The sequence below is a fragment of the Lates calcarifer genome, linkage group LG16_LG22 (genome assembly GCF_001640805.2).
Source record: "Lates calcarifer isolate ASB-BC8 linkage group LG16_LG22, TLL_Latcal_v3, whole genome shotgun sequence".
In the NCBI taxonomy this organism is placed as follows: domain Eukaryota; kingdom Metazoa; phylum Chordata; class Actinopteri; family Centropomidae; genus Lates; species Lates calcarifer.
In genome coordinates, this window is record NC_066848.1 from 21844546 (window position 1) to 21871648 (window position 27103).

Genomic DNA, 27103 nt, shown 5'->3' on the forward strand with positions numbered 1-27103 from the left:
TTTTCAAAACCTTTCACCCAGAAAAACTGGTGTAAAGTGTGTTGTTGTGGGGACTGGTCCCATCTCCAGACTCTATGATTAATTCAACTGTCAGGAATCCCCAGGGACTGCATCTCCTGCATGGATGTACAATGTCTGTATCCACCCTGGCCATTGCTTTTATGTGGCCCTGGCATATTAGTTAATGGACAGCATATGATCTAATATATGCCATTAATGGCCAGCAGGGGTGGTCATGGCTCAGACTCGCAGTGGTCACCCAGGGACATTTGTGGCTCGTAGGAAAACATATAAACACAAACTCACACATAGCCTTATTATAGCTCCACATGCTTAAGCTGATAAGTGTGATTCATATTCTGAGAGACTCAAACTTGATGTCAGATGGTTGGATAGCATCAGAACATCGACCATACCACTGTGCCATCGACCCCCTTCCTTTATCATCACCACTCAAGGTTCATCTCTACTCATTGTCAGCCCCAGAAATGGAAGCCTTAAACCAATACATTCAAAACTCCCAGGCTGCTGGTATCATTTGTCCCTCATTGTCACTTGCAGCAACTTAATGAAATCACAAAACAGGTGTCCTCTTCCCCTCATTTCCACTGTATTTGAACTGTTGCAGGGGGGGATGTATTTTCACCAAACTAGACCAATTCCAGTAGTTGCAAGGGTTTCTGGATTTGGCTAACTTTTGTGGAATATCAAGACCTACATCTCTCCCAAGAAGCTTATGCTAGTTGGAGGAGGCAAAGTTAGGTGACCTGTTAACTTGCTGGGTGGATTTTATCATTCAGAATGTGGTCTCACAGTATTGATTGCTTTTATACCTGGCTGAGGTCCGATCACAATGTGACCACATTTGGACTGGCCAATCCAATTGCATTCCAGTCCCAGTCCCAATAGTGGGCAATTACCCCTGCATTAACATGTTTTTTTTTTTTTTTTTTTATTTACCCATATCCAGATAAAAATTCCAGATACAGACTGCACTTTTTATCCATGTAGAAATGGGATATAATTGGACCCCCCCCCCCCCACACACACACACACACATATACACTCCACACTCCTTTCACTACTAAGACATGACCTCCAGCTGTCCTGTTCCTGTGCATGAAACACCAGGTGCACTGTATGTGTGGTTTAATAATACAGATGTGTGATTATGTAGATTTGATCTCTGTCCATCAAGTAGATCCTCACATTGTACAGAATGGATTTGGGGGGTCAAACACTCCAATCCCCTCTGCCGTGTGATCTCAGGTGCAAGGGTCAAATGTATGTAAACCCAAACAGTGTGTTTCCACAGTGATGAGATGGGTTTGTCAAGGGGCTAATGTGCCTTAATCCCTTCAAAGGCTTCGGCTGGATCCAGACAGCCACTCCAAAGTGTTGTGGTGTAAAGAACTGTGTTTGCCTCGCAGGGACTTATTCACAGGCTCTGAAGACAGTGTGATTTTTATGTATTGAACATTTGTGCTCACAGTACCTCAGGGTAATGGATTAAATAGCCTTTACCTGCAGGATGCTGCATGCTCCTTATGTCCGACAAATGAGTTCTGTTCTGTTTTCTCATGATGTAACAGTTTCTCTCTGTCCATAGTCATCATTGTCCCTTATGAAAATACTGCATTACACTGATATTTATAATGACTCAAACTGAAGCTATAGTTTTTGAATGCAGGGAATACACGGTCTGGAAATATTAATTCATCTGGAAAATGATGAGTAAATTCCAGGAACATGTCTCATTTTGTCAGAAAAACAGTAACTGTAACTCTGAAGAAATTGACTGGAGTTACACAAGCCAGTAGAGCAGCAGCTAGCAACATTTGACAGCTGTATTTTGGATCTCTATATTTTGATGCTACTGATATCATGATGTCATCAGGCTTACAAATTTATAACAGCCTGTTACACACCTAGGATGTGGAGTTTGACTTTGGCTGACTTTGCCTGGTGAATGTGAACTGCAGGGTTGGAGTATAAAAAGACTGCAGCTGTTCTCACAATTTACCAAATCTATCCAACTCATTGTGGAAAACCTGCACAACTGCTCTGTGGTTCTAAAGATTTCAGGCCAGAAAAGTATGAAGAGGAGAGCCTCTATAATAATACTCCTGAACTGATGAGCAGCTTTCCTGCAGGGTATTAAAATTACAATGTTGGTGCACGTGAGCTGCCAGACAGAGGAGATCAAATAAATTAGATCAACTCTGGAAGAAATCACCACAGGAGATAATGGCTCTGAAGTTCTTTGAATTAAAAATGTCCTGTACAGCATGCGTGTCAGTGAAGGCTTGAGCCAATCAGGACAAAGGTGGCTCTAAGTTGATGGAACTGGAGGAGAGCAACTGCAAAAAACTGGGCAGAGAACTGCATGTGTCTTGCTCCTGCAAGGTTTTAATGTTATATGACATGGTGACATTGCACAGCAAAGTTGAGCGCACCTTAAGACATGGTCCAGTGAAAGATGCTATCCAGATGCACATGGGAAATGTAGGATCCAGTGATTACCCCTGTGTTTCTGTGTTCTCCCTCCCTGTCTCTTCCCCTTGTCTGTGTGTGTGTTTAGTGGGGAGCTGCACTCTGCTCATCATGCTCATCATCCAACCCCTACAGTACAAGAACCCCAGCTCTTCACTCATGCATCACCAGATAGTTCCACCATACCAGTGGTAGTTAACTATCACCTGCTCGGCAGCACCTGTGATCAGAGTAATCTCTGGCATATCTCTTGTGCTTGTTACTAACCTTGTGTCTCCTGGAGCTGGAGCCTATCCCAGCTGAAATTGGGCAAGATGCAGGGTTCACCCTGGACAGATCGCCAGTCCATCGCAGGTTAGTGCTCAAAATGGAGCACCAACACTTCCTGCCTGATTAGGAAGGCTTCCTTAGGAGGCTGAGGCGTGCCAGACTGGGGAGCTCAGTCCTGACCTCCTTCTACAGATGTGTGGTGGAGAGCGTCCTGTCCTCCTGCATCATCGTGTGGCACGGCTCTGCAGAGGGTGGTGAAAGCTGCACAGAGGACTGTGGGACGCAGCCTATCCACGACCACGGATATATGTAGCCCCTGCAACCCCCCCGACACCCACAGACAAACATATCTGCACATACTGTTTTGTCACTTTAACTTTTTGCACACTACCTCAATGGTAAAGGACTTTGGATATTGTTGTTGTGTCATTTCATTTTATTTCCTATACTGTGAATTTTCTATATTTATATTACCTGCATATTCTATTTTATACTAAGTTAGTTATTTATTCTGTAATTGGCTTGCACCGGGACCAGAGTAACCTATTTCGTTTCTCCTCATGTTCACATGTGTTGGAATGACAATAAAGCTCCTTGGATCCTTGAATCCTTGAAAATTGACAAAGGTAAATCAGTTCCTTGCAAAACGTGAAAGCATTTATTGTGAAAATAGACAGCTTTATTGAAATGATGATTTTGAACTGTATTTGTGTGTGTGTATCATCTGATGTAGATGGGGTTCTGTCTGAAGTCCAGTAAGTGCAGGGCGGTGGCCAGAGCTGCGTACAGGTGAGTGCTGCTGAACCTCAGGCAGTACACTGGGCTGCTCACTGGGTCTGAGCTCAGTTGGAAGAACTGCACAGCAAACAGAATAAAATTGTATTTTAAACTTATCTTTAAAATCTGTGAGGTATTTCACACTTCACATTTCACAGTCATTCATTTCAGGATATAACGTGCATACCTGCAGGCATTCAGTCTGTCGTTTGTCCCAGAGTCGCACAACACCATAGTATGAGGAGCCACTGGCTATCATGTGATTTCCGTCTGTCTGGATACAGTACAGAGCGCTGTCATGCGGCTCCTCCCACTCCATCACACACTTCCTATTGGGAAAGATGGTAGAGTTAATATATGTGCTCAGATGAACAGAATAAAAAAAACAACTTTCTGTTGAACTGTTGAATGATTTCACGTATGGAAAAGATATGTAGAAGTACTAAGTCAAAGGCAGCTTCTTCTCTGGAGGAATCTTCATGTGCTGAAGACAATGTGCTGTCTCTGGAGTTTTACTGTTTTTCCTTCTTATCTTTTTATCAGAGGTACTGATGTTTTGTTGCAGGGTGAAGGAATGTTGTGAGCTTCACTGATGTCTGTCCTTCTCAAAAATATAGGCGTATACTTTATATAAAAATATACTGACGCTTTGTCTAGCTTATAGTTTGTGTACCTTATAGACCGTAGCTATTAAAACAGGGAAACATTCTCTGTTAACTCTGTGCTCCTCCACATTGGATTTCCAATGAAACAGTGACCTTGATGTTCAAGTGCCGATTGTCTGCTTTATTTTTAAGGTGAACAAGACAACGGACATGACAGGATTACATCAGACACAGCCAGTACAACTGAACAAACACACACTAACAATGCAAAACTAAGCGAGACTGCCAAGGCAGTACACAGTATAAGTGCTACACAGTGAGTCTGAAGAAGCCGAATTCACAAGTCATTCTGTCATTCTGACAAACAATATCTACCTCAAAAACCTTCACTAGTTTACTGTCTCACAGCACATCCAATTCCAACTCATTACTCAAAGTCCTCCATAAGCAGGCCCCTCTTACCCCTTCAGCCTTCTCCCTCCCACAGTCTCAGTTCATTGGATGCCAAGCTCTTATCCCCACTACTCAGGACCAGAACTCTCTCTCAAAACAAATATGATACTGTAACAACTCAACTCAACAAACTACTCAAAGTTCACCTTTTTAGAGCTGCTTTTGATATCTGAATAATGCTACTTAATGTATTTTAGTTTGTGTAATGTATTTTATGTTTTAAGTTCTTATGCTTTTAGTGGGTTTTATATTATTTGGTATTTTCTTTAGAGTAAAGCGTCTTTCAGTATCTTGAAAAGTGCTCTATAAAATGTATTATTATTATCATTAGTTCCAACTTGGGGGTTGTCCAGGTGGGAAAGGAATGTACCCCAAATACTTTTGTTCAAGGAGCCGGCTGTTGAGAACCTTGGTTTTTGCATATCTATGATCAAAATAATTTCTGCTGTCCACCTTTGAAAACATGGGTGTGGGGAGAATTTCTAGTCAATTAAAATGAGTCTCTGGATCATGACCCATTAACCCAACCATCAAACACTGTTCTATGGCTGCAGGTTTGTGTATAATTCCGAATATTAAAAAAACAATTGACTGATATCAAATCTTCGGGCCTTAAACTTACACCTCAAGGACATCTCATTATAAGGCACCAAAATTCCTTATAATCAGGAAAAATGCAGATGTATTTAAATTATAAGTTTAAATTGATAAGTTATCATATTTATTATTCTTTGGGTCAGTGACAGTTATTTGATTTTAGTCCTGTTTTGTTTGTAGAAAGTTAATGATTTTCAAGGGAATTTCCATCAATTTACACAAATCAAAAATCTTCCAACTGAGATTACTGAAATAGAAACAACTGAAAAATAGAAGCTTGAAACTATCTGAATGGCAAAAGTTCAGGGCGGATTACATCTCTCTCTCTCTCATTCTCTCTCTCTGTGTTGTGATGGTTTGGAGTCAAAGCTGAATCTTCATCTCTTGATTACAGAAAACCCTATACTGTAGTGAACAGGAGTCTATGTGTGTATGTTTGTGTAAACTGGGGAATTGTTCATCTTAGACTTCTGTGGCTTTGTATTGTTTGTATTTTTCACTTCCAGGATGCAATGACAGTGGGTGACCTTCCACGCAGAGGCTTGCTAAATTTAGAGTGCATATATATTATCTGTGTGAGTGTATGTGTGTGTGAATGTGTGTGGGGGTGGGTGGGGGATGGATAAAGAGAGAGCCTCCAGACATCTCTGCTGCCCCATTGTCTGCCCCTGGTGTCTCTACATCACTTATTGATGAGACTGCTCTAATGGAGGATCAATGTCTATTGGCCAAAAATACTTATCTCCAAAATACACCTCCTCACTCTAAACCACAGCCACCACCTCCAAGTCTCTCTCTCTCTTTCTCTCTCTCTCTCCCACACACACACACACACACACACACACACAAACACAGTTCTTTATGTGCAAAACAAAAACTTAATTCAGCAGTCATTTGGACCGACCCTATTTTTTTGAGGATTTGTAGAATCAATGTCAAGGCACACAGAAGCTGTTCTGGCAGCACCTGGTGGCCCAATACATGTCCTAACAATACTGATATACTTATATCCTAGCATAAAATTACCCACCCATCCACTCCAACAGTCAGTGAATTGTTCAAAATATCAAAAGATGACTAGAGTTCACAATCAAATGGATCATTCATTGGACATATTAAGCATCATGGGATCCTACTGAATCTGCATTTGGTTTTTTGTCTACCACAGTGCATTTGTTTTTGTTGGTGAGCCCCACCTCTAGAAAACCTAAAACTCCTGGATGACCCTGGAAGCCTTTTGAGGTTGGTTAGGTTTGACTGTATCAATTATTGATATCTAAAGAGGGACCCCCCTCTGCCAACCTTCACCCCAAGTCCCTAGAGCGATCTGCCAATCACATCTGATTTGTCTTACTTGACTGATCCCCCTGAAATACAGCCTGAAACCCCGCTAACCCCTGCTGTCCTAAATAAATGCTGCCCTCCCTGATCATGTTAGGGACCTGTCAGTATATTCTGAAGTGAGGGCTTCTGCATTATGGTCACCACACACAGTTAGCTCCCTTTGCTCACACTGATAGAAAGATTGGAGGGATCTTTACACCACAGATTTCTCATCCCAACAAGAAGACAATACTGAGGAAACCATGGGCAGTGTTTATATTTATGGACAGTGTTTGGCCAATGGATTTCCATGACTTTAAATCAATTTTCATGACTGAACATTCGGTAATTTTGGTCACACCTGAGAAGTATGTAGGCTATAATAAAGCAACAATTATAATAACCAAGTTAGGGCCATCCCTTAAAAGTTGCCAATTTAATGCATCCATCAGGAAAACCCTGATTCAACTCACAAAATATCAGTTGATGACTCATTACACTTTTTTCCTTATGGTACACACACAGATTAATGCAGGAGCAACAGCATGGCAGGCTGTAAACTGTAAAACCAAGCTTTGCCTTAAAATGACTCAACCATAAAACTAACGATGGAAGTAGAGATGTGTTTGAAACGGAGGACAGAGCAACACCAGACAGCACAAAACAGTGCAGTTTGACTTGTTTCTGTATCTGACCACTGTGATACTCTCAGCTCTGGTGTCAGGTAAGTTCTGCCTGTCTGCTGAGAGCTTCATGACTATTGCAGGAACGCTCATGGTTAAAGCTACAACTGCCGCTGTTATGATGAGTTAAAACTGACTGACAACACTCTCAGGCAGGAGACACAATCCACGGTGCAATAGGATTTCATAACTGCGCTATGACCAAAACGCCAACTTTATGTCTGCAGTGTTTCCACTATATAGTCTATATTTGGTGGCTGAGGTCTGCCACTGAAAAATCTTTGTTTCAGCTGCATTATGACGTCACAATTATGTGACTTTGTAGAGGGCTTTTAATGGTGCATTCCAGTTGTACTCAGAAGTCGGAATCTCTGAGTTGCTATAAGTTTCGACTAGGGCGCCCACTGAAGTTGGATTTCAAACTTGGAAAGTCGCAGAAACCCCACCAACTCCGAAATAAGAATTCAAGATGGCTGCTACTCACATTAGCAGTAGTGAACACTTTGCTAATTTCACCGTTTCTAACAGTTCTGTCTCATGTGTCATGTGTCATGTAGAGCATTGTTATCAGCTGGTATTGCTAACAGTGGTTGGCAATGACAATGGCTGGTCTGGGATACGTTTGAAACGGTTCATGTTAATGGCTTAACATTTCTTTTTTTCTCAGTTAAACTTGACTGGTGTTTTAAGAACATTCTGAAGAGTTTGCAAACAACTGAGGTGTTCTTCAGGTGGAGATTTGTTTTGAAGTTGTCTATACAAGTGACAAGTGACATAATTTGAACAGGTACTGGAAGCAGTGGTAACACACCCGGTTGAGGCAAGAGGGAGACAGAGAAAGAAGAGAAAAAGAAATAGAAGAGAGAGATAGGTAGATTTAAGTAGCTAACATGAAAATTAGAGTTGCATTAACTATTGATATTCACTGGACAAATACTGATGAATGAATATTTGTTTTGTGATGAAAGTGACGTGCCATGTAACAGGTTTGCTGGCTGTGGAGGGAGAGGGCTGGAAGATGTTTTGTACACTAAAGCCTCCTGGTCATTTAATAAGTGTGCGGCACCATGTGATGGTACTATGGCTATGGTTATATTTAAAACTGGTACTCATCCAACATTATACAATATTTCTCAAAGTTCTCAAATAGAGGCATACTCTATCCTCCAAGCTCCCTCTGCATACTACTACTACACCCACATTACTGCTGACGCTGCACCAATCCACCTGTTGACCTAATGTTCCATTTTACCCCCACTTGTGAACAAGACAGCTAGATTCTTACTTTGGGTTAACATGAGTAATCATACCTAGTAGAATAAGGGATGAAAATTAAGGAAAACCTTCAATTTGGTCAGTATAAATATTTGAGTGTGTTTGGAGGTTAATTGCATTACATTGCACCATTGAGCCATGGTACAGGATAGGACAGGATTTCACAAATACTGACAGTGAACTGCACCTGCTTTCTTATATTCTTTTATGTTGTCATTGCCTGACATGTCAGCTTCTTCTTTTATTTATGCATCATGTGACAGTTCCCCTGCTTTCAGCTTCTACTTTTCAACTATTAATGTAGATTACATACAAACTGACAATTCAACTGCCCATGGGGCTTACAGTAGAAGTACTTTGTTTACACTTAATGACTTTTAAATGCATACACTACGGCTGCTTTAAGTGCTTCAACTTAAATTGTAATTCCAACAACATCTCACAAACATTTTAAGATTCTTACATCCATTTACAGATTCTTACATCCATTTACAGTGTGTTTACAGTATCCTCTTACTGTCAGCTGTAAACTTCTAAACTTGACAGAAATCGTTAAGACCCTGAATTCCCAGAATAAATACTGGGACACAGTCTACAGCTCTGGTCTCAAGAATGTTGTGGTAAAAGTCTGAAGCACTGCACAGTAGAAGTACTGTAGATGTTCCTGTTGAACCAAAAGATCCAACATTCACTGATGAACACTGAACTAACCATTGAATGAAACTGTTTTGCTGCATACTTACAGAATGTAATGTCTACTAATGGTCTCATGATAAAATTCTAGAGTATTAACTAATTCACTAACTGTTGAACTCAACAATAGAAAAATGGTGGCATACTGTGGGTTGATTCGGAGGTCCCACAGTCGAATGAAGGTATCATAGCCACAGGTAAAGAGCTGGAACGGAGACTCAAAAACCATGTCCAACACACCGGCCCCGCGACGAAACTCTGAGCCCAGACTGCACACACACTCCAACCTGGTGGTGGAGAGAGGGAGGGAGAAACATGAAAAGAGATGAAAAAAAAAATTGTTTTTACATGTGAATGTGTGTTGATGATGATGATTGTTTTTCTCCCCTCATTTATGAGCCTAGAAGCTTTCAGTATATTGGCCCAATCCCACTGCAATCTGGGGTTGGACTGCAGTGGGAGCAGGCTGAGCGTGGCAGTCCAGACATCTCTCTCCCCAGCAATGTTTTCCAGCTCCTCCTGGGCGATCCCAAGGCATCCAAGTCAGATGAGATATTTCATTTGTCTAGTGGTTTCTGTGTCTACTCTGACAAGGTCTACCTGACAAGGTATGTCCAACCCTACTGGTTGGACATACCTTGTCACCTAAGTTCAGTCACCTTATGGAGAAAACTCATTCTGGAAATTCATCTGTGACCTCATTCATTTGTCACTACCCAAAGCTCATGACCACAGATGAGGGTTGGACTGAGGGTTCTGGCCTAGTTACCTCTTCACCAGAATGGTCTGGTACAACACCCACATTTTTGCTGATGCTACACCAGTCCACGTGTTGACCTCATGCTTTATTTTACCTCCACTAGTGAACAAGACCCAGATATACTTGAACCTCTTCACTTGGGGAAGTGGCTGACTTCAGAGGAAGCAATTTCTACTTTTCCAGCAGAGAACCATGGACTTGGAGGAGCTGACTCTCATCCTGGCCACTTCACATTCACCTATAAACCACCCTGGTGCATGCTGAAGGTCATAGTCAAATGAAAGCAATAGAACCACATCATCTGCAAAGAGCAGAGAAGTGATTCTGAAGGCTCCAAACTGGACACTCTCCTCCCCTCAACTGTGAACCTGTCCATAAAAATCATAAACAGAGTCAGAGTAAAGGGACAACCCTGACAGAGGCCAACACCCACTGAAAATGTGTTTGAATTCCATCAAATCATCTAGCATTGTAGTAAGTCAAGGTTGCTACTGTGGGACTCCCGGTAACTCCTTGTCTCAAGCATAAACCCAGCATATATTTGACTAAAAATTACTAAGTTGAAAGAAAACTGAACCAAATTAATTAATCAACACATATTAAGTTGAACGGGCGGCACAGTGGTGTAGTCGTTAGCACCGTTGCCTCACAGCAAGAAGGTTCTGGGTTTGAGCCCTGGGGCTTTTCTGTGAGGAGTTTGCATGTTCTCCCTGTGCATACGTGGGTTCTCTCTGGGTACTCCGGCTTCCTCCTGCCATCCAAAGACATGCCTGTTAGGTTAATTGGTGACTCAAAAATTCCCCTTAGGTGTGAATGTGAGTGGGAATGGTTGTCTATATGTGTTGGCCCTGTGATGGACTGGTGATCCATACAGGGTGTACCTCTCGCCCAATGTCAGTTGGGATAGGCTCCAGCCCCCCCGCGACCCTTAATGGATAAGCAATAGAGATAATGAATGGATGAATGAACTAATTAGAACAAATATTAATGTAGGACTGGCCAATATGGGTATAATCCTATCATGGTGCACTTTTATTCCCTGATCCTGTTGATAAAATGGAAATGTCTGTTTTTGTGTTACTCAGTGAATTAAATAATTGAAAAGAAACTTTACCACATACATACAAATTCATATAGTGTCACAATACATACAATACTGTCGAATCGCTCAAATTCCTTTACTTAATATCATGGCATGCTTCCTCCTGTTAAGGTGCACAGATGGCTGCAGCCTATTCTATTACACATTGGGAGAAGCATTCACCAACATTTAATGATATACTGAATATAAATGCTATCACTAATATAATTTTATATGGCCAGAGATGCACATTTTTGTCCCATTATTATCACCATTACTGTTGTGATTACTGTCATGATTGTTACAATAGTTCAAGTTATATTTTCCATACTTTCCATACTAAAAAAAATGTGTTTACTTGGAGTCAATGCTGACAGAGAATTGTCTGTGTGTTACTGAGTCTGGATTAGTGAATACAGCTCTGAGTGTGGGCCTGGGGACACATATAAACTGTGTGTATGTACAAGTGATAAAGAAAGTTTGTTTGGGTTGATGGGTGTGACCTGTGTGTGTGTATGTGTGTATGAGTAAAGCTCCATGCAGCACCATGCTCTTGTGATCACAGCTCTGTGCCGCTTGCTCCTCGCCTCTTGATTATTGGAGAATAACTTGCACTCAGCAGGGCGGATTATTGCAGAATAACTGTGTCTTTGTTGCCATTTAATACCCTCCATGACCGTGACTCTGTGCGACTCTCACACGTTTGATACCTGCCCCGTAGCAACCATTTAAAGGAATCTGCTGGCCTTGGCGACAGAGCAGCCCTGTGCTTTGACTCGTGCCCCCCTCCCTTGCCCTGGAGCTCAATCCACAGACTTGGGCTGGTAATCCCCCAGCCTTACCCCAGGGGGCTGTCTTATTGGACCAGGGCTTTCCCCACAGGGTGCCTTATTGGGTGAGAGCTCTCTCATTGCCAGGATCTCATGACTAAACCCGGGCCAATGGGGAGTCTGTGATGAGGCTGCGTTTGTATCTGTGTGGGGTAGTGACCCCTCATTTTCCCCTTACCACTAAAACCAAGGAGCTTAGCACATGCCACACAAAAAGAAACTCATTCAAGCCTAAGGGATGTTCATAAATAATGATGTCTCCATCACAGCACCACCACTCTAACTAAAAAGAGATCACCAATTCATAACTGCAGCCCCTGAAAACCTTCAAACAAGATGATTACAATCTAACGCTGTTCTTAAAAAAAGTAAGAAACACTCAATGTAAGAGGAAAATAAAAGCTGGGCTTCCATAAAATGAACCTGACACCTGCGCCGGGATCTTAAAGCTGGTAACAGCACCATGCAATGTGCTGGTGCACAGTGCAAAACAGCAGGGATTCTCAAATTGGTAGGTCACTGGCTTTTATGGGATGTGTGTGATTACAGGATGGAGGCGTAAGCATATAATCTGTCAAAATAACTGTATCTGTTTGTGAGCAGCGGCACAATGTTCTGATCTGACCATCCTTTCTAGTGCTTGTCTGGGTCCATAATATTAACTACCTGCGTCTGACTGAAAAGTGTCACATGTGATCGTTCTAAAACATAGCTGACTGGCTGAGTCATAACCATCACAATGTCTGCCCTTAAAGGGTTAGTGATGTACTCAGGAACACACCATTATAACTGTAAGCTGTACAAATCACAGGTTGGTTTATGTTAGATACTGTTAAAGTCATCAAACCGAAATCAGTGGAAATGTAGTAATGACATACTGCATGTGAATTATGTTATACGTAGTGATGTAGTTTGTTATAGTTTCAGGGTCATGAGTCAGAACATTTTCAGCAAGGGGAAAAATTTCTTCCTGTACAATTATTATCCTCAAACATCAGCCTATGGTTGATAAGTTTAAGTAAGTTAATAAGTAAATTTCCCCATTGTTGTAAATTTCCCCATTGTGGGATTAATAAAGGATTATCTTATTTTATAAGAAAAAAAGATGTCAGTATGTTAGTAATGCTCCAACTGTATTAAAAGACTGACCTATAGGAAACTACTTATTGTCTGAAGTATGAAGTAAATAAAAACCATACATCAAGACAGGTGTAGTCTTTTAATAAAATATTGAAAAGCATCAGAGCCTGTAGAGCCTGTAGATCTTTTTGCTCTAATTAGTTTTACCTGATTCAAGGAGGAGACAGGTGTTGTTTTGCATTGTTGTTATAGTCACCATATTAAAAAAATTAAAATGTGTTAATCCATCTCCCAGGGCTGCATTTCTTGTAAAAGCACTATACTAATAAAGTGTTAACCTTTCCCCCACTACCAGACTGAAATGGGACATGATGGGACTCAACACCCAGCTGCTAGCAAGCTAGTTACCTTTGCTAGCTGTAAACCACACTGGGCCAGCTACCCCTTGAACTGCGTTGTGTACAAACATTGAACTATGGCGTCACTTCTACCCATGTGCTATGCAGGAGCTCGCCCATACCATCAATGCACACAGAAGTACTCTGGCCAAAGGACACACCGCCAGCCAACCTATCAGGATATCAGAGGGTTGCCAACTGGAAGCCTATACCGCCCCCAATGAAAGAAGGGCAGGCAAGGTGGCATCCGCAGAAGAGGGAACACACTGCTGCTGCCCTTCATAATTCTAATTAATGTGAGGTCACTGTGCAACAAAATGGTTGAGCTCCCCACAAACAGGAGGTAATGTTACGAGAACAGAGACTGTGGCTCAGCGTTGGAGTTACAGGCAGACAGAGCAGACTCATCAGGGAAAAACCAAGAAGGAGGCTTGTGTTTCTATGTGAGCAACAATTGGTGTAAACAATACAGAGAATTAGAGAAACCATGTGCACTCCTGACTTAGAACTACTCTGTATCTCCATTAGACCTTTTTACTTGCCAAGGGAGTTTGGTAACATTATTCTCTGTGCTGCATTTATTCCCCCTGGTGGGAATGCTACTACAGCTGCTGATAATGTAGCACTATGTGTTCATACCCAACTCCAGGGACTCCTGTTTTTATCCTTGGTGGTTTTAATCAGTGCAAACGTGAATTATCAGTATGGTAAATGTGGCACAAGGATTGACAGAGTTTTAGATTAATATTATGGTAACATCAGAAGTGTGTATACAGCCAAGGCCCTTCCTCTTCTCCCCAAGTCTGATCACTCTACGACCCATCTCATGCCTGCCTAGAAAACAGCGCTTAAATCCAGTGGACAGAAAACATTGCAGAAACACTCACAGGCTGTTTCCTCAGCACACATTAAACTCTGCAATGTAGTCCCCAAAAAGGACGTCCTACACCCAACAACAAGCCACATATTACAAAGGAAGTCAAGGATTGCATTAATAAAAAGAAAGTGGCTTTCAGAAACAAAGATGGGGTGGGTATGGCTTCAGCTCGAAAGGAACTCAATCAGCTTCTGAAAGTGGCTAGGGAAAAACACAGATCTGCCATTGAACAGAGCTTCAGCTCACAATAGAAGACTCTGTGAACACATGAGAAACATCACAAACTTGAACCCTCAGAGAAAATGAATCATAACCCTGACTGACCAGGATAAAGCCGACGAGCTGAATGACTTTTTCTTTAGATTTGAGACACATTACTTTACACAGGCAGGAGCTGAGGCTTTAGAAGCCATTGTCAATACAGAAGTCTCTGAAGGACCAGTAATTGAACAGCCTAGTTACAGACATTTGCCTAGTAAAGTGTGCCAATAAGAAATCAACAGGACCAGATGGCCTATCTGCTTTTCTATTAAAAAATGTTCACTTGAATAAACTCCTGCTTGGTACCCTATTTTCCAAAAATCCCTCAACTGTCACAATGTGCCACCCCTCTGGAAAAAGTCCATAATCACTCCTGTACCAAAAACATCATGCCCATCTGCTAATAATGACTTAAGATCTATAACTTTAACTTCAGTTGTTCTGAAATGCTTTGAGAGTTATGCTTAAGTCTGAGGTGGCTTCCTACATGGACCTCTTACAATTTGCACACAGGTAGGGTTGGAGTACAGAGGACACTGTCATCAGTGTGACACATCTAATCAGTAAGCACCTTGAAGACCCTAAGGCCTATGCATGTGTCTTATTTGGAGATTTTACCTCTGCTGTTAACACACTTCAACCTCACTTGTTTATTCAGAAGCTAAAGGATATGCATGTGAACTCTTTTATTATCAAATGATTTTATTCCCTTTTAACTAATAGATCTCAGCAGGTTAAAATCAACAGCTCCCTCTTAGAGATCATGTACTGCAGTAAAGGAGTACCCCAATGCTGTGTGAGTTCTATCCTATTTACACTGTATACAAATGAATGTAGGAACACACAGCTGAATAGTTATGTAATTAAATTTTCTGATGATACGATTATATTAAGCCTGCTGCAAAGTAGTGACTGCCCCTCTGTGTACCATGACAAGAATTGCTTCCTTCAAAGTCTGGTGTGCCAGTCACTACCTCATTCTCAACACTGCTAAAACTAAAGAGATAATATTTGACCCAAGAGAGGTGGGAACCCATGACCCTGTTACCGCTGAGAACCATGTAATCGAACAGGGGTGCTCAAACAAATATTTGGGCATAATCACTGACAACAACTTAAAATGTATGGCGTGCATTCTGACATCAAGTTGACTTTTTAGAATGTTGTGCTGACAAGTATTATTAGGTATGGCCTGGCATCGTGGTATAGCACCCTCACAGCCCAGCCAAAAGCAAAAATCACAAACATGATCAGAATCGCAATGAAGGTGGTGGGGAAAAAGGAATATCCTTCTAAGCACTTATGAGTCAGTGATAGTCAGACAGGCACACAGGATTCTGAAGGACCCAATATACATTTTACACCATGAGTACGAACTTCTACTATCAGGTAGACAGGTGTAAAAGCAACAGGTATAAGCTTTCCTTTGTCTCCACGTTCATAGTGTTCATCAGCCATGGTTTTCTTGTTATTGTTTCTTCTGCAGAGAAGCTGTCATGTGACGTGTTTATGATTACATTGTTTCAGAAAGCTCTGACATCATTTTCATGGCATCTTTAACCACAGAGACAGTGATGCCGGACATTCACTAATCAGCCATAACATTATGACCACAAACAGGTGAAGGGAATAACATTGATTATTTGGTTACAATACAATGTTCTCCTGAGAAACCGGTTTTTATCTCAATGTTACTTTGATACATGCCGCCGACTAAATATTGTTACAGACCAAGCACACCCCGCCATAGCAAAAGCACTCCCCAATGGCAGGGGCCTTCCCCAGCAGGACAATGCTTCAATCACACTGCAAAAACTGTACACAAATGGCCCTAGGAACATGACAAAGAGCCTAATGTGTTGACCTAGCCCACAAACTCCCCAGATCCCAATGTGATCCAATATCTGTGGGACCACCCTAATATTGTCGTTCCCCCTTATGCTGCCAAAACAATTCTGAGCCGTCAGGACATGGACACAGGACCTGTGGGTGTCCTGTGGTGTCTAGCACTGAGACATTTGTTGCAGATCCTCTGGGTCCTGTGGGTTGTGGGGTGGGGCCTCCATGGATCTGGTTTGTTCCTCCCACAGATGCTGGATCAGATTGAGATCTGTGACATCAGAGCTCACTGTAGTTTAATAAACTTGGCTTACCTGAGTTTAGTAAATCTTTATACTACTTGAATTACTGGAGCCTGTGCCATGGAGTGGGATTACTGGGTTATGTGGCTGGTTCACTTTTAACTGGAGTAGATCACCATGGTAACCTATATTTTGCAGGGCTAACCTGCTCAGAGCAGGTTAAGTTCAGACGATCAGATCAAAATCCATTAACAGCCGAACTATTGACCAACTCACAGCCCACTGGGAAAACCCACTGGGAAAACTGAATCATCATTCCTACAGGATCCTGATGGAGACAAATAAGTTTACAAAAAAGGAATAATAAAGAGCAATGGAGAATCATTTTGTTGTTCCAGGGTTTCCTTGAGTCACATGTTTTAAAACAGAGCTTCTAGCAAAAGGAGAGTTTGTCACCAAATACCTATATAATGAGGACTAAAGCTGTGTTTTAACTGCACAAATAGTTTTTCATCCTCAAAAGCAGACAGGCAGCAGCACTGTGGAACAGCTGTAGAAGTCTGGTGGCTGATATAGGGGCTCCCGAGAGGAGGATGTTGGTCCAGGTGGGAGATGGTAAGCACCTGGGTGAGGATCTGGACTGGCTCTCTGGTGAGCAGGGAGTGTCCACACCCAAACTGTTCGTAAAAGTCCCTCACAGTTTAAAGACCGTCTTCATGTCAACCTGCTGTAATCACTGTGTGTATGCACAGTTTTCAGGGTGGCACGGTGGTGCAGTGGTTAGCACCGTTGCCTCACAGCAAGAAGGTTCTGGGTTTGAGCCTGGGGGTTTTCTGTGTGGAGTTTGTTGTTCTCCCTGTGCGTACGTGGGTTCTCTCTTGGTACTCTGGCTTCCTCCCACTGTCCAAAGACGTGAGGTGGGTGTGAATGTGAGTGTGAATGGTTGTTTGTCTGTATATGTTGGCCCTGCGATGGACTGGCAATCCGTACAGGGTGTATCCTGCCTCTTGCTCAATGACAGCTGGAATAGGCTAGGAATAGGCAAGGAAAGTCGAGGTTGACAAACCCTGGCTGCCTCGATCTGGTGGTTAAAATGTCAGTAAGCTGAGTCAGTGTTAACGTAATCAGAATTAATGTGTGTGCATAAAACGGGCGTGCACTGTATCTCTCAGATGAAGAGCGCACGTTAATTCTGTCAGTTTACAAGGAATTTAAAGAGACTCTAACGACACAATATAAAACTGCCAACAAAGCCACGGAGACTTGTCACATGTTCTCTGGGGTCTTTCTTTCTCTGTAATATGAGATGTAAGGACATGAAAAATGATGAAAATATGTGATGATTTTTCGGATACTTGGATTACAGTCAACACGTGGGTCACATGTCTGAGAATGAGCTGTTACTCTCTGTTAATGATGTTCTGCCTGGAACACTCAGGCTGTATATGTATGAATGTAATGCTGTTATGTTCAGTATGAACTTCATGTTAACAGTATTTCAGCCTCAGTGGAAACTGAACCTGGATGAAATATAAACATCCTATAAAGTTCTACTCATTCATATTTCCCATCATTAATACTGCATATTTTGGTCTGTAGTCTACACTTACAACAGCCTGTCACATTATATTGTCTTTCAGGACAATAATGGCGGGGAAAGGGATAAATCATAAATCACCATGGCAGCAGCCCCCGGGCAAAACCTATCCACCTTTCTAGTTGCAAGAATGGACACAGTTAAAGCGGAAACTACTGGTGTTATGAGTTAAAACCGGCTGACAGTGTGCATAGGCTGGCAAGAGAGAGAACTGAGCTGTGACCAAGACACCAACTTTATCTGCAGTGTTTCTGCTATACAGTAGCAGCTCGCTACATTAAGTTAGATTTGTATTTGTATTCTGTATTTTCTACTGGGACAAACCCTGTAGAGTTTTAATCAGCTGTGTCTGTCTCTACAGACTCTCTGTGTGCCTGTCAGTCTCCTGTCATTCCCCCTCAGTGTATCAGCATTTGAAAAATCACCATAGGCAGCAGTTTGACCGATGTAACGTTACTGCAGAGAAGGCAGGCGAACGTAGTGCTACTGTTTGTTTTGTAAGAATTGTTCTATGGATCATTATGTGTATGTTCTATACCATTTATTGTTAGAATAAATACATTTTGGATTCATATATTTTCATTCTCATCCTTGGATTAGTACACAGAGCTGTTAATATTTCAGTGATATCTTAAATGGTAATGCTCCATCATATGTTTTACATGTATATAGTGAATCCTGGATTGTAAATCGCAATTAGAGTTTTTTCCCAAAATCGTTCAGCCCGACCATAAATACACAACACAACATTACAGTCATAATTGAACAACTACTTGAACAACAATAACCAAAAAAAAAAAGAAAAAAGAAAACAATTTCAGATACTACCCAGATGAAGACAAGACAGGCAAAATGTTTGGGTAACTACAATATGGTATTTTGGAAAGAAATTAAGCAAAAGTGAGTACACTCCTGGTAAATACTGAAATGTTTAATAATTACAAATCCTGTCCATTTACATTTTAGAACTGTATTTGTTTTTAGCTAGAGCCCAATAAGAATGAAGCCAATTCATTTGAGAAACAGAAATGTCTATATACAGATAAGGATGAAATCATTAGTCCCCCTATGAAAGTATATGAAGTATATGATGCTAATAGTCACTTGTGTATCCTTTTTGCTGGATAACAGCCTGCAGTTTTTGTTGTAGTTTTCAACAAGTCTCTGACATGAATCCTAGCCCATTCTTCTTTGGCAAATCTCCTCCAGATTTGATGGCCTTCTGGCATGGACCTTTGTCTTCAGTTCATCCCACAGATTTTCAATGGGATTCAAGTCAGGGCTTTGTGCAGGTCAGTCAATAACATTTACTTTGGTCTTCTGGACGTATGTTTTGGGTCGTTGTCGTGTTGGAAGACAAAGCAACGACCCAGACCCAGTTTTGCTGCCGACTGCTTAAGGTTTTCTTTCAAAATCTTCACATACCCTTCTTTCTTCATGATTCCTTCCACCTTGACGAGATTCCCAGTTTCAGATGCACTGAAGCATCCCCCAGCATAATACTCCCACCAATGTGTTTTACTCTTTGGGGACGATGTGAGCTCTAGTTTTGTCTCATCCGATCAAAAGACATGCTTCCAGTATGCATAATCTTTCTCCAGGTTGTCCTTAGCATACTTCAGTCTGACTTGAAGGTGTCTCTTCTACAGAAATTGAGTTTTTCTTGGTCTGCAACCTTGCAGTCCATTCCTGTGCAGAGCTCTAGTCATTGTGTACTTTGAGACTACACTTCCCGACTTGGCTAAGTCATTCACTAGCGTCTTGGCAGTTGTTCTGAGGTCTTTAGACACATCTCTCACTAGTTTTCTTTGCAGGGTCTTTAAAATCTTTTGCTTCCTGCCTCTGCCAGGCTTGTTCTGTACTGTGTGGCTCTCTTTGAATTTCTTGATGATGCTTCTCACTCCAGTTCTTGACACTTGGAAATGCTGTGATAACTTTGTATATCCTTCTCCTGCTTTGTGAGCATCACCAATTCTTTTTCTCAAGTCTAAACTGATTTCTTTTGTTTTTGGCATGAGGCTTTCTCCAGTGACAGCTCAAGCCTTTACTGAAGTTTTTATACTGTGTGTAAATTGGGAGGTAACCCTCGGTTTTAACTTGATTTTACAAGCTTTGAGCATTACAAAGCACATCATTGCAAAACAGTGGTTTGTGCTATGGCTCAATAAAATGGTCAGTTCTTACGGGGGTTAATAATATTGACCCTAGTAATTTTTGTTTTTTCTGAAATAGTTCTGTTATTGTGTGCAACTAGAAATAATGTATGCTTTCTAAAGAAAACTAGTAAGTTTTGAAATGCTATGTTGAAAATTCCTTGTCCTGTTAAAAAAGCACTTGGGAAAATTTTGAAGCAGGGCTAATTATTTTGTCCTCAACTGTAGCTATGATGAAAGGTCCATATTTAAGAACCAAGGTCCATATTAAAGAACCAACTGTAACTAAAGACATTACAGCCTTCATCAGTGAGATTCAGTTTTTTGGAATCTAGTCTAACACAAATCTGTGGAGAAATATCCTGCCATTCTTCACAGATAATTCTTTACAGCTGCTGGAAGCTTTTTGTTGCTCTCCCTTCTGCTTCAAGGTTTTCTATTGGAGGACATACTTGACCATGTCATGTCATAGTTTTCTTTTTCTTTACAAACTCTTGTGTGGTTTTTGCAGTTTGGATTCTTCTCTTGAGACTGAAAATAATCTTTTACGGTATGAAAACCATTTACGGTATGAAAACCTGCATTCATAGTGACATCTTTAAATATCATCTCCCCTACACTTTTTGCACTTATGCAGCCCCATTTCGGCACAATCCCACCTTCATGTTTCACAGGTTACACTGTGTAGTCTCTGTGCTAGTCCTGACCAGGTCCCCATCAAACATGCTGGACCACATCTGACTCAAACAAATTTAGGTGTAATCTGACAGAGGAACATGTGAATATTTATCAGTCTTCTTTGTGTTGTTTTGTACAGTTTTTGAGCATTTTTTTTTCTTCTATGTGGTTTGGAGAGGTTGATTTAATGCAATGTCCTTTACACTATCTGATCAGTCACTGAAACACTTGCCCATCTGTTTTTCATTGCAAGGTTGTGTAAATAGCAAATGTGTATGGCATCCTTTTTTAGAGTGGCCTCTGCACTTCCTGTTTTTGGTAGAATGGCTCTTCCTATATCTCCTAACCACTGCTGCAGCTGTGTTTCAGCATATGTTCAGTGGCCTGCTGATGCTGTTGTACTCTCAGAGTCTCACAATACTTGTTCAGGCAGTTCCTTACCATGTGGAGCTGTGTTGCATTAGACACAACCCTGGCCAAAGTGGAAACTGTGGTGTCCACAGGTTCTTATATATACTTGTCCATGCAATTACCTTTAACTGGAAATCATAGTTGTACTCACCTTTGTTGCATTAAGGTTGTACTTTGGGCCCTGTATTTTCAAAGTATTCCATCTAACCTGTTTACTTTTTGTTTTCAAATACCCTACAGTTCAACATAAAAATACTATACAATCATTGTAATCGTTTAACATTTTCAAGATAGTATGCAGGTTTACTCAGTTGTGTTATGCACTACATTTAATGTTGCTGGACTAATCATAACAGAAATACTAAACTAAAAAACAGGGCCCAGGTTGTAACATTAGCCGCAACCCTAAAAACAGTGATTCTTTGAAACTGATGTAAAAATTTCCATTAAAATGACAAAGATTCAAAGGAAAATCATTGATTTTTGAGTGAAGTCATTTTGCTGCATGAGAACAAAGTTTGAGCTGCAGTGTGGCAGCTAATTTGTGAGATGGGCAGACTGGTGGTCTTAGGGGGCACAGACTTAGTGATTGTTATGAGAGGGCTACTGGCTGTGTGACACACAGGGTCTAAGTCCTGATTTAAGCCTGTCTGGTCTCACTGCAGGGGTCAGGTTGGCTTTAGGGGCCACACACACACAAGTTGTGAAAGGAATCATTAATGAATTGACAATGTTGAAAAAAAAAACAGAAGAAGCTAAGGGCATTATCCTTTAGTGTGGGGACAGCTAAAGAAAAGCAGTGTGTGTGTTTTGTACCAGAAGTGGTTGGAGGCTCTTGTAAAGTTAAGTCTGAGCTCTAAACAGGAGCCTGGGGACGCACTGGGAAACAGGCCCTCTCGTCAAAAGCCATCAGACAGGTAGAGAAAAGGAGCCCTGCTGAGGTTTTTACTGGCTAAGACAAACAGAGGGGAGCCATGCAACCTGCTGCATGTCCATCCAGTTTACCCTGAACCTCTGAGCTCACCGCAGCACAACTGCAGCAGGAATGTGAGCCTTCCTGGTAGACACAGTAGAGAGGAGGGGCACTGGCTGCTGGGATCCATCAACAATGACCACCTTCAAAATGTCACATACACGTGTGCACTGCAAAGACAATACAGCTGCAATTTGTATAACAGAGCCTCCAGCCCAATGCAGACTTTAACCCTGTTCTTTTCAGTGTCAGGAATGTCAGGAATCCTTGCCTGGCCATTTGATTGTAAAAAAAGGAGGGCTCCCTTTCTGAAGGAACAGAGGGGAATCTTGGGAGTTGGGAGTGATGGTCAGGGTCCTTTCTCTTTGATGCTTTTTTCCCCCTCTGTGTTTAGCCATGAGCGAAGACAGTGTGAAAAGTTGGGGTGCTGCTCTGATGGAGCCACTTGTGTGGGATCCCCCTCTATATGGCTGATCATAAGACCCCTTTGTGCCACTGTGATGAAAAAAAGAATTAATTGCAATGGAGTGAAAAAGAGAAAGTGTTGAATGGAAATAAAATCACACCCCCAAGAGCTCAATGGCAGCCTGGGCTTCAAATTTTTCTTTAACCTGCAGTTGGAGCTAAGCAAAAGAAAATGATTCTACTAATGCAGAATAATTATGGGTATCAAGTAGGGCTTATAAAAAATAAGGAAAATATCAAAGCAGTTTCCTGAACCAATATTGTGATTGTGATCTATGATTATTTTAAAAAATCCCGGCCTGTGTTGTTTGTCTACATACAGTAGTATTAAACAAGGTGAGTTTGCACTGAGCATCATCAAACTTATCTCTACAAGTACAAATATAATTTGCTTGTTGATGATGACCTCTAGGTTCAAATCAGCCTGTCTGGAGGCAGGAAACTACAAAAGGGGCTACTGATTTGGTTAAATGTGAATAGTTAGCTTTGCCTTAGTTGTGTTCTACATGATGACTGTTATTTTTTAATAGATACTTGTAGACATTGTTTAAGACACAGCATTTAAAGAAGGTCTCGCACAATGAGCCTGTCTTGTGTATATTGAGTAGTACGACTCTCCATGGTTGGGTTATGTCTTAGGTTAAACAATGCAAAGATAACTGGTGAGGATTAGGGCTAGGGCTTGGCGCAGGTTAGGGTGAGAAAGAACACCTTTTTATTATTCAAGAGCAATAATACTGAACCATTTTGATAGAGCTCAAATACTGTCAAAACTGCTACTGTCTGAAAGTGATTTATGATAACCTAGACTGTTGATGCAGATACAGACCCTACTGAGAATCATTATAGACCTTTTCAATGATCACTTTTTTGGTTCTACGGTATGAAATCACAACCCATTGTGAAAAATATCTTTTGCCAGCTTTATTTACACATTTTGCCTCGACAAGCAACTATTTCCTCCTCCTCTCTTGTTTTGTATGCAATGTGACTATACTATATTAGCACTATATTATATACAGTGTAATATGATTTAATTATTTTAAAGTCATTCTGTCTGAATCTGACCTTCTAGACACTGTATAAGCTGTACACATAATCCGCAGAAAGGAGAATACACATTTTATGCTTAAAGACACAATGCTTTCTCAAAGATAGATTATATGTAGTGTTAGTTTTCTGTGCACAGTTATGTTTGATGTTATTATCTTCATCTCCCAGCCAAAACTCTTGTTGTCTTGGATGCTGTTATTCCAAGTTGTCCACCTGTCTCCTCTTCGCTCCCGTGTGCAGACACATAAGCAGAGACGCACGTGAAACAGGAGGCGGAGAGAGAGATGTGAATATAAATTATCTTTTAATTTTTAAATTTTTTCTTTGCTTTTCTTGGGAGGGGGGTCCCATTGCCAAGGCGGGGCCGAGACAATGGTAGGGGAAACGCTGGAAATATATGCAATTTCATTTCCCTGTATGCAGATGATATTTTGTTATATGCGGGTAATGCATCATGATCTGCCACGGATTATGCAGATTTTTCTTTATTGTTTAGAAGCTTTTCAGGTTATAAAATAAATTTGAATGAATGCACACTGCCAGGAAAATTTGGTCCTATTAGATCTAACTCTGTCTAAACAGCAGAAAGCTGAAAAACTGGGAAACTGGGAGGTGAGATGGCAAAGTCACAGTTTTGAAATTGAGTTGTTTAAGTGGGAAAACTAGGGTGGTTCCCACTATATATTATGTAGTGCAAGATTCGCTGTAGAAGCCTCTTGGATTAGGGGTAATCTTCAAGTACCTATAACCAAGTCCAGTTGCCCTTGATTCAACCCTTCTTAGATAACCATGACATTAGCTGTTGTTAACTAACACCACCAAGACACCTGCCCAGAACATTGGTTCTCCTCACACCGCAACACAATGTCTCTCCTGTGGTCATTATTTCTCCCAGCCCTGGTCTGTTCCTGCCCAATTGGACACTTAGCAGGCTTATAATTATAAGGCTATAATACATTTTTAACCCTTCTGTGTCAACATTGGGATCCATATGTTAATCTTGATCTAACTTAGTCAGTTTCCCTTATCTCACTTTAGGTTTGTTGATTTTAGTTGCGAAAGCAATATTCTTTTACAAACACCAGCTTCAGAAATCACGGTAGTGTGTATATAAGTATATATTTTTTTAAAATCTTGTTTCTACATCATTGCCCTACACATGGATTGACTGGAATTTCCAATCTGAAAGTTGCTCTTTAAACAAATAGCACAACAACCCCTTTTAGTTATCAAATCTAAATGTGTATCTAATGTGTATGAAATTACAAAAATCCATGTGTTTATCAACAAGTGTCACCAAGGTCTGGACTGTTGATTTAAACAGGTAGCAGGAGTCGATTAACTGGAAAACAGTAAAGGGAAATGTTGCTGTCTCATCTCAAAATTCAATTCCAGCTTTGTTGCACACCCATTTTCCCTCTGTGTAACAATAAGATATACAGACAGGTGACAAAGGAAAAAAACAAATATAGTGTCTCAGTAAAGTGTTAGGCCACCACATATTGTCAGAACAGCTTCAATGGACCTTGGCATTGAATTCTACAAGTCTCTGGAACTGGAGGGACAGAACACCATTCTTCCAAGAGATATTCCCTCTTTTTGGTGTTTTGATGATGGTGTTGCTGAGCGCAGTTTAACATGTTCCAAAATCTCTCATAGGTGTTCAGTTTGGTTGATGTCTGGTGACTGTAAGGCCAGAGTATATGATTTACATAATTTTCATACTCATCAAACCATTCAGTTACTCATCACGCCACATGGGGGCATTGTCCTCCATCAGGATAGAAATATTTCATCATAGGATAAAAATGATCACTCAGGACAACTTTGTACTGATTTGTCCATAGATTGAAATGCAGATGTCACTTTAGTCTCTGTTTCACATGCACAGGTAGTTGAACTCTTTGAATGATTATGCAAAAAATTTTAAGTTCATAACTTTTGTGGTATTTCTGCATCAGGTGATTGAAAATTGCAAGTCAGCACTGTCTCAGAAAGTTGTCCACAGCAGTGTACATCACTGACATCACATCATCATAATCAACCACTGTGCTCCTTCACCTTGGGGAAGAGATAGTAGTCTGAGAATGCCAAAATGGGTGAATAGGCTGAGTGTTGGATGATTTCAAATCCACATTTGGTGGATGACTGCACAAAGGCCAACTGCACATTTGTTGTACCCATGTTCCATCCAGGGTGTTAGAAAGGACAGGGGTCACTTAAAAGACTAGATAAAAACCAGGCAGTCAATAACTATTACATAGACATGGATAGAATATAGCACTATGTATATGCTTGTGTCAGATCACCCCGTCATTAGTACTATTGATATGTGCAGAGATTGGTTAATGCCTTAATTTGCATTGTGAAAGTTCCGAAAAATTGAAAAAGAAAAAAAAATCCATTGCTTTTTTGCTGTGTTACATTCACATTGTGTGAAAGTATTGACAAAGACAACAGTTAAAAAATGGATTGACATGCAAATTAATTGCATGAAAAAAACCCACCCCCAGTGTGTAAAGACCTTTAATGTAGCACTTTTCAGAGGAGGCTTTGTTGCTGCCATCCTGCCTCACAGGCCAGCTTTGTGTAAATCCTGAGAGATTGCTGTCGAGCGAACAGACTGACCAATCATAGCCATAAAGACAAAGGTGCCTTTGGCCTGTTGGTAGCTTCACTGATTAATATTTTCCTGGATTTGGTTTTGAAATCTTTCTGTATACTTCTCCTAACTTGTGCCCTTCTACAATTTTACTCTGGAGTTCATTTGAAGGCACCTCTCCAGCCATTAGTATGTTACAATGCACTACTGGTGGTGGGAACCTCAAGAAGCTGATTTTATTCTTCAGTAATCAAAACCAGTTGATGTCAGGTGGGGGCCCAATAAGCCCAAGTAAAGGATTTTGACAGGGTATGATGATTTTCTACAGGCACTGGAAAGCCTTATCAAGGAAGTTCTTTACTTTGTTGCTGAAGAGGGAGAGATATGGTGGGCAGCACTGAATGAAGTTAGTGAGTGGACCTTTAAGTCAAGATTATTTTGCTAAAACTTTGGTCTTTCCGAACAGCATCTTTCTAGATATCATAATACAAAGTGGTGTTTCTTACTCCAGGGGAATAAAAAGAACAGAGAGCATATTAACCAGACTACAGCTGGCTTTTCATTAGAGATGTGGATTTAGTGCTTTTTAACTACAACCAAATATGTTTGTTAACTAAAGTTGTTCTTAAAGCTC

The 27103-nt window shown here is 41.0% G+C and overlaps 1 protein-coding gene across 3 annotated transcripts in view; it reads right to left on the reverse strand.

The window, feature by feature from the left end:
* Window positions 1-3398: 3398 nt before the first annotated feature.
* Window positions 3399-27103, reverse strand: part of fbxw4 (F-box and WD repeat domain containing 4) — a 61059-nt gene continuing 37354 nt past the window's right edge. For 2 of the 3 annotated variants that reach the window (XM_018694075.2, XM_018694074.2), the window contains 3 exons: window positions 9316-9456; window positions 3728-3869; window positions 3399-3618 (listed from right to left, as the gene is read on the reverse strand). In XM_018694075.2, coding sequence (XP_018549591.1) covers window positions 3484-3618; window positions 3728-3869; window positions 9316-9456 — 418 coding nt within the window. In that variant the 3' untranslated portion in view covers window positions 3399-3483. The remainder of the gene's footprint in view (window positions 3619-3727; window positions 3870-9315; window positions 9457-27103) is intronic. The other variant, XM_018694077.2, reaches the window with a different exon arrangement.